This window comes from Arachis stenosperma, chromosome 2 (genome assembly GCF_014773155.1).
Source record: "Arachis stenosperma cultivar V10309 chromosome 2, arast.V10309.gnm1.PFL2, whole genome shotgun sequence".
NCBI lineage: Eukaryota > Viridiplantae > Streptophyta > Magnoliopsida > Fabales > Fabaceae > Arachis > Arachis stenosperma.
In genome coordinates this window covers 83,550,126-83,558,878 of record NC_080378.1, presented here as the reverse complement: position 1 = coordinate 83,558,878, position 8,753 = coordinate 83,550,126, and the positions used below count along the sequence as shown (strand labels likewise).

At 31.7% G+C, this 8,753-nt stretch overlaps 1 protein-coding gene across 2 annotated transcripts; it reads right to left on the bottom strand.

Annotated features, from left to right (window-relative positions):
- Positions 1 to 949: 949 nt before the first annotated feature.
- Positions 950 to 4,902, bottom strand: LOC130960606 (OVARIAN TUMOR DOMAIN-containing deubiquitinating enzyme 4-like). Of its 2 annotated transcripts, none has more exons than XM_057886049.1 (6): positions 4,663 to 4,902; positions 2,749 to 3,327; positions 2,477 to 2,598; positions 2,143 to 2,183; positions 1,402 to 1,500; positions 950 to 1,301 (listed from the first exon to the last, which is right to left on the bottom strand). In XM_057886049.1, exons 2-6 carry the CDS (start codon positions 3,314 to 3,316, stop codon positions 1,130 to 1,132), a joined length of 1,002 nt encoding a protein of 333 aa, XP_057742032.1. In that variant the 5' UTR covers positions 3,317 to 3,327; positions 4,663 to 4,902; the 3' UTR covers positions 950 to 1,129. The 2 variants fall into 2 exon arrangements, with proteins under 2 accessions (XP_057742032.1, XP_057742030.1); XM_057886047.1 differs by having other exon boundaries at positions 2,749 to 3,169; positions 4,663 to 4,864.
- Positions 4,903 to 8,753: the final 3,851 nt, after the last annotated feature.

The following is an 8,753-nucleotide window of genomic DNA, read 5'->3' as shown; positions in this document are numbered from 1 at the left end:
GCTAACGGATGAATATGAAAGCATAGAAGTATATAAAAAGCAGCATCTGAGTGTAGGGTGCAGAATGCATAAAGGGTAGATAGCCTTATTCCTGCAACCATGGAAACTTTTCAACATTTGGAGATGGCAATCTCATCCTATTCCAAGCTTGCATAAGACGAAGTGAAAAACAATATTCTGATTCTGCAGCATAACTTAGTTCCAAAACTTTAACTTTGACAGATACTACATGCTTTTCTTCTCAATGGATGCAAGAAGCATGCAAACCACCTAAGTGGTGGAGCATGAGAAGGGGGAGACCACTATATCTACCACTCACAGAAAAAGAGCTTAAAGTAGCTAAGTCAAACCCTTTTAAGGTCCACATGAGGTTAAAGGCATTCCTACTTTATTTTATGATAAAATAAGTTGAGTCCCTTGCAAAAAGTAATTTACGATTTGCTCCATGCAAGAATTTTCTTATAGTTTTGGTCCAAAAATTACAGAAGTAAAATTCATTCTACTATCATTCAACATTCAGATTGATCAAGCGTAATACCCATTCATAATCCTCTTCCAGACTTCCACAAGCACCGCTTTCACTTACGAAAATTTTTAGACCAAAACCATTTAAAAAATTACGGAGATCAAAACCATAAAATTTGATAATTTTATAGGGAGTATTATGAAATCACTTTTTACAAAAGTTTAAGCTGATAAAAAAGAAATACATAACTGACTAGCCTCTCAAACAATAAACTCTTAGACTCGTTTGAATTTTTTGCATAAGCTTGCTTTTCTTTTTATTTACCTTATGCTAATATTTTTTTTCATATAACAAGGATCAAACTTTAGATTTTTCAGTCAGAAAAACTCTATACCATGTTTTGAAATCACTTCTCCTAAAAACTTAAACTGATAGGAAAAGACACATAAGGATTATATTTCTAACAGAGAACAAAAACTCATTTGACCCATTTTATTTTTCCCAAATCAACACAAAAGCTTAAGAACATAAACCGCTATGTGCATTCAGCATAAAGTGCATATTGCATTTCACTGGGGCCGTTTATACCATTTATCCGTCATTATAATGTTACTAAAGGAAACGAATATTGGGTATAATCTCTTTTACATCTCATATAAAATCTTACAGCCTTGGTTTAGGACCCTTCCTTCTAGGGATCTCCAGTGCATCATAATGACCAAATCCATGGTAGAGAACTCTAATTGGATTCTCCTTGCCATACTCCTGGCCATACTCAGCAATTGATATCAAGCCACCAGCATCCCTATCATACATGTACACTGTGATTGGCATCCTGCATAACATGACTCCTGTGAGATAAAAAAACCAAGTGTGCATAGTGCATAAAATGCACAAGGATGGTGAATTTAACTGGCCAAAAGGGAGGGACTTACTTCAATACATGTGAAGCAATGAACAATTCAGGCTCACCTCCCCAAACATGAGGCTTCCTTATTTGTGAAATATAAGTATCAAAATCACCTTCAATAAACCTGATCATATCATTAGACAAACATCTTTATTAGCAAAAGACAATAATTCATTGCAAATGAACAGAGGAATGGAGATAGAGCTATCTTTGCAGCTTTATTGTATTTTATTTAAGATCTGTAGACCATTTGTTAATTCTATCACTTTTATTCGATAAGAGGAAGCTGACACTCATGATATGTGACAGATTTTATTGAATAAATCATATTACAACAATTGTACTTAATTTCTAAAAGAAGTGAAAATGACAAATTCAGTGAAACAATTCTTAAGAAGGTCTCCAACTCATGTTTGCTGGATTAGCTTGTTTTTTATTAGCTTTCGTATTTAAGATAGTTTATAGCCAAAATCACTAAGAGAGATCTTATGAGGTGGAAAAAAAAAAAGGCAATTATGCTCTTAAATTTATTCAAATAAAATGCATCAGTGCTTGAGGGGTTAGTCTTATAGGAATGTTTACAGGGGGAAGATCATTCTCTAGTTTCTCTGTTTCTCTGTTTTGCACCTTACATACAGAAGTTTTGTATACATGACAAAAAAATATAGAGATTGAAACAAGAATCTATGATTTCAAGACAATGATATTTTTGTGATGCAGTACCAGATTCCCAAAAACATTCCAAGATGAAGAGTTGAAGACTCACCACTCTGTCTCTTCCCTTCTTTTGATAAACTCATCAGCAACCTGAGAAAATAGAATAGACAAAAATAAAAAAACATCAACGACTACACATAGTAGAGATGAAGTCACCATATATGACTATAAACACCTTAATTTGCAAGTTACCATAAGAATAATTTTAAATGAAGAAAGTAACATTAGTCAATATAAATTAAGCAGCCAATTAGAACTGTATCAACAAATATTTTGTCCAATTTTCTTCTGTTTTGCATTTTTCCTTTTTATTTTTGTGGAAGTAGGAGGGATCTAAACTAATAAACTTAATGGGATGAAGTGTAGTGATACTTAAAACATACTTTGGAGCGTAATTCATCTGCCAATTGTCTCTGATGGCTTTCACTAGGAGGAGGTTTTCCAGACCTCAAGCAAGCCCCATGAGCAACCGAGCGAAATAAACATCTTCCATCCCCAGGTATTCCTGCTCAGCATGGTAAGTTTCAGTACCAGTGCAGTGGAATTAAACAAAAACCCCTAGGTCCTTATATATGTGTAGTTCAAAATATTAATGTGAAACACTGAAAGTAAGTGTGTAAATGTGTATAGAGTATTGGCAGAATGCGCAGCTCACCAGTCACAGAATAGTCAGTGTAGACTTTCTTCCCATGCGACATCGCTACATTTGATTCGCACACATTTTGGTCATTTCTCTTTCCATTTTCAGGATCTGTGTCAGCATATACAGGTTCAGAGCTTAAATTGCATACAAGTAATCCAAGTATCAAGCCAACTGATGCACATCCACGTGGCCAAGATACTGGTCCCACATTACACTTAACTTTGGGAAGCTTCTTTTGGTTAGGTACCAAAAGCCTCATATTCAAACTTTGGCATGCCAATGAAATTTCATGATGTCTCTTCCGAGGTGCTATAGAACTACAAATTTGAAGGTTGCCCCTTTGCTTGGAGCAGCATGATCCAATGTAACCTCTTATTGTTTGGCCCATAGAAGATCTTGCGCAACAAGAAAGACCAACATGATTTATCTGCAACTGCGAAGGGCACAAACTGGAAGAATATAAACTGGATTTTCCTTGGGACCAAAGACCACAGATGTTACTGCTCATCAACAGGTGAGTACGACCCTTCACGACAACAGCACTTATTGAAGACTGACTAAAAGGAAAGCAAACACTCATGTTTACATTGCCTGAATTAAAAGTATATTCATTAGAAAACATCAAGAATGAGATTAATAGGGATATGCATATTCACAATTTACAATAATCTCTCCATAAAATTTATATGCCAGTGGCTACCTGAATTATCCAGAAAACCCATTCACTAGATTTTGAAGTTTTGAATTGTTGATCATGGATATATACATTTCATATCATTTTGAAATTAGTAGTAGAGTTAATATGTTAGTTGGTTACATCAGCATAATTGTTATTATTTATCAATTTCTTCTGGAATAAAAATCTCAAACTGGTGCAAGATAGTTGCTGCCAAATAATCTATTTAACTTAGAAACATCAACACAACAAATGCTATAGCCAACAGATGGCTAGTTAAAACCACATTCGATAAAGTACCATGTTTTAACTTTTAACAACAGCATTCTGTAGGCATCCATATCTATGTTGACTGTTTTTCAAAATTTTGATATTAATATGCAGCAACTAATCAATCCGGGACAAATGGAGAATAACTTAGAAGTTCATGATCTTACTACCGGAATGAAAAAGATAACACTAATGCAACCATGAGGTTTCAAAACAGAAAGAAATGAAACAATCTGAACATCTAGAAGGCTCAAATTCTAAGTGTTCAAAAACAGCAAGCTTCCTTTCCAAAAATAAATAGAGTTTCTTAAAAAAAAAACGGAAATGTGAATTCATTATATCCCCCCTTCCCTGGCACTTAGCCTAACCCACATTGACAGACCAAACTAATATATCATTTACTTTAAAATTATGTACAAACCAACAACTATATCAGAAATTCAAAACAGCATACAATCAACTTTGAATACATATTAGGCAAGTGATTATGTGACTCTTGATTTATGCCACCATCTACTCTATAGGTTTAAGAAATCATTCAAACCTAAATATAGGTTCTACTTATCTCAATTATACATGTCAGACACAAATATATACAAAATTAAACTAGTAACTATTCATGCATGTTCCAAGAACAATTCCAACAAGTCTGGAATTTCATAGAGGTGGCATTAGTATCCACTTTCCAATTCACCTAATTGATAGTTAAGCCTTGAGTCGTGATACCAAACTACACCATTCATTCTACAAAAATTGAATTTGAACCAACATCTATTAGATAAGTTTGAATCCATATCATTTAGCATCAACAAGCAGCATAATTTTTCATTTTCGATTTTTAATGTCCGCCCGGAATTAAGGACCAAATGTTAAAAAAAAAACTAAAAAAAATCAAATTCCCAATGTGAACTTTACAATTGTACCATGATAACAAGAACAATATAAAAAATTATAAACAAATAAATAAATGAGAAATGAACCTGTTGAAGCATGTGAGTAAACGGTAAAATGGGTGATTGGGATTCCAAAGAAAACACCGAACCGGGGAATGGGTTTTGCCGCAGGGCAGAAGCTACAGCATGTATTATAATATTGTTGTGGAGCTGAAGAAAAGAACAAGAGTTGGAAGATAAATGGGTGAAGAAAAGTGGTATCAAGTTATTACTGTTTCCAAGAAAGCAAACCGTAAAAGGTTCTGCCATGCCACCAACCTGACTTGGACAATACGGGCTAACTTATTGGGTCGGGTCAACCGAAACCGATTGGTCTCGATTTTAGAAATGTCTAGAAGTTTCCAGACTAAACGAAACTATCAACTAATTTTAGAATAATAAATATATAACTATAAATATTATATAACTAAATAACTAATTAATCACGTAAATGACACAGGTTGCTTCAGCTCATCACATGCTCCTCCCTTCATTCATATTTGGTATTTTTTTAAAGGTAATATATTATATTTTACTAATTATTAAAAAATAAAATACAAAATATTTAAAGGTGAATAATATAATAAAAAGTGAGAATCTCTCAAAATAATACACTAAAAATATACATCCAACCGTGCATGTTTCAAAACTAAAAAAAAAATCTAAAAAAAAAATAATAAGTCAAATTGAATAAAACTAAAAATTTTTCTCATGGAGACGGCAAGTTAATTCATTTAGATTTTATGGAGCAATTTACATTGAAGTAAAACCTTTAAAAACTAACTAGTTGTGAACTTTCCAACAGTGCCAACAAATAATGACAAACAATTGAGAATTTTAATTAGCATTCTTCAACGAGTTAAGCATCTCCATTGTTGTATTCCATCATCTTTTAGAACATTTTGGGATGAATGCTAAATGTAGCATGTTTCATTTCTTCCATGGTCATTGGTCTTTGAAACCTACGGTTCATGTGAGTTGTAACCGTAGATTCAAAATCAGTAAATAAAGATTCAGGGTTCTCATGACAACCAGAAAAAAAGATGTCTTTGAAATATGATTTAGCCACAGAAGCAACTCCAGTATTAGAAGTAGCCATTTCACCATTGCTGTCATTTAATTGCTAAATTGTTCCTTTAGATTAATTTTTGAATTTCTGATGGAAAAAAGTTGTGTTCTGATCACCATATTTGAGCTATTTGATTTTAGATTTATCTTTCTAATAAGATTTTTCATTTTGCAATGCTTTCTCAAACTTGTCCTTTAGTTCTGAAGTGATTTTACCACTATGAATTCTGCTAAACGGAATTTTCCTAATTCAAATTGTAATGAATTAATCTCCACCTTCGAATTCGATTTGTTTTTTTTTTGCTACCATTTGACAATCTTATGCCAACATTGCTTTATTTTTTTAGCTAAGATATACATGGCTAGACCATTAATATGTTCGTGCCAAATTTTTCTAATAATTTGCCTTATTTCATCATTGGAACACCATCTTTCTTGAAATTTGAATCGCCGCTTAGATCTCTCAGTTCTCGGGTTAAAGTCTAAGAGAAGAGGAGAATGATCTGACCCTGATCCTGAGAATCTAAAAACCAATGCATTGACATATAGTTGCTACCAATTAACTCCTAGCAGAAATCGATCTAGTCTCTCCTATATTAACTCATCACCACTCCATCTATTCGACCAAGTGAATGGTCTTCCAATCATACCAATATCAATTAAAAAATTATCATCAATAAAATTATTGAAAGTCTCAATAAAAGTGGGAGATTTTACCCCCACCTTCTTTCTCTAATTGATTAGAAATAGCATTGAAATCACCCATTAAAATAACTTTACAATGGAACTGCTGAATGACTGATGTTAAGTTAGCAAATTGAGACATTCTATGTTGATCATTAAACTGAGATAAATACCTAGAATATCACAGGGATCATTAGAATCAGCTGCCAAAATTGATACCTCAATGAAGAATCTACCGCGAAGAATTAGGACGGACAAAGAGTTTAAGAGTGTGTTTGAATTTGCATTGGAGAAGAGAAAAGCTCGTTTGAACTCCTTGAACGCTTCATCTTTATGTTTGGCAATATTTTTATTCTGTAAACGTAGAAGTGATTTTTGTCTTCAACCCACGTTTACCAAAAACTAAAAATTCTAGCTTTTCCGTTCATCTTTTTACGTTGGATTCAACTTTATTTTCTATATACCAATTATATCCTTTATTATTCATATAATTATTGTTTTCTTTTTTCTAATATATCTTTTTAATATTTTCTTATGCATATTATTTTTTATAAAATTTTTATTTTTTTATATGAGTTCTTTTGCTGTTATTGTTATTTTTTTTTGTATGGAATATTTTTTTACTTTGTATTATGATTCTATTAATCCTGTTAGAGTATTAAAGAATATTGAGAATACTAAAAAAATATTAAAATTTATTTAAATATTTAAAATAAAATTATAAGATAACATTAAATAATCATTTAAATTCATGTCTTTTTCTATAATTTTTTATCTAAAAGTGATTTTGAATAATATAATCCAAACAATATTTAGTTTACTCTAATCCATTTTGAATAAAAATTACCAAACATAAACCACGTTAATACTAACTCACTTTTGATCAAAATCACTTCTACAAAATCAATTTTATACAAACCTCTGTTTGCAAACGATGATCCAAACACACACTAAGGAGTTTCTTTCGAGTATCTGATTGTATTCTATGTTATTGTATGTATAGTTATAGTTTTTCCTCGTCTTTATTATTATATTTGTAAGAGGGATAGGAGTTATAATGATATGTATATATGTATATTTATAAACTACTTGTATAAGAAGTTTTGTATGTATATGTATACATCTTATGAAATTGTGATTCGAAATGGATTTTATATGTATGTTTGATTGAAATAAAAAGTATTTCCGGTTTTTTAAAAAAAAAACAGCGATATGGTTTCGAGTTAAAGACTTATATCTTAATATTAAATATATGGAGGTCCTCGTAATATTCTCGCTATTAAAGTAGCGCTGCCGAAAGCGTGACATTCAAATAGTGAGAGTTTACAACACCAATGGTATCTACTATTAAACTATCTAGATTAGGAGGTTGAGGTGTTTGATAACCCTTTCCTTTATAGGTTAGTGGTTGGCTCATTACAGTATGCTATACTAACTAGACTAAAAATTTCATATGCTGTAAATAAAGTGTGTTAATATATGCAAGCTCCATTAGTTATACACTGAAAATGTGTTAAAAGAATCTTAGGATACCTAGCTGGTTCGATAACTAATGGACTGATTTTTCATCCTTGTACTGATTGGAGATTGTTTGCTTTTTTAGACTCAAATTAGGGATCTGACCTGAATGATAGGCTCTCTACATGAGGTAATTGTGTTTATTTAGGTTCAAATCTGATTACATGGTCAAACAAGAAACAATTCTCAATCAGCAGATCAAGCACTGAAGCAAAATATAAAAGATTAACTGTTGCTGATTCTAAAGTTGTTTAGGTACACAATATGTTGACAGAATTAAATATCCCGCCAGCTACTCTGCTCCAATTCTTTACTTTGATAATATTAGTGCCTGCATACTTGCTGCCAATCTTATACTTTGATAATATTGAACATGATCTTCACTTTGTCTGTAAAAGAGCGAATCAAAAATAATTTATGATTGTGCATATTGGGGCTAGTGATCAAATAGCTAATATATATATATATATATATATATATATATATATATACAAAACTTTTTTTTCAAGATGCTTTTGAACATTTTAGACACAAACTTAAAGTAACTTCCAAAGTTATTATGAGTTTGAGAGGGTGTAATAAGAGTCGAAATGAAAGAGTCAAAGGGTAAAGTAATAACCTAAAATACATGATGCTGAATTTGTTAAGTAGGTTGTTAGGATATTAATTGAGTTTGTTATTGTGTCTCAAGTCTATATAAAGATGAGTTCCTATTGATGTAATTAGCTAAGACGATTGTAAGTCAAATCATTCATTCAATGAGTAAACATTTCAATTTTCTTCTTTCTTTGCATCGTATTCATTTTTTTTTCTGTTCTTGTATGCTAGGCTATAGAAATCTCTTCATCATATTATATATTTATATCTTT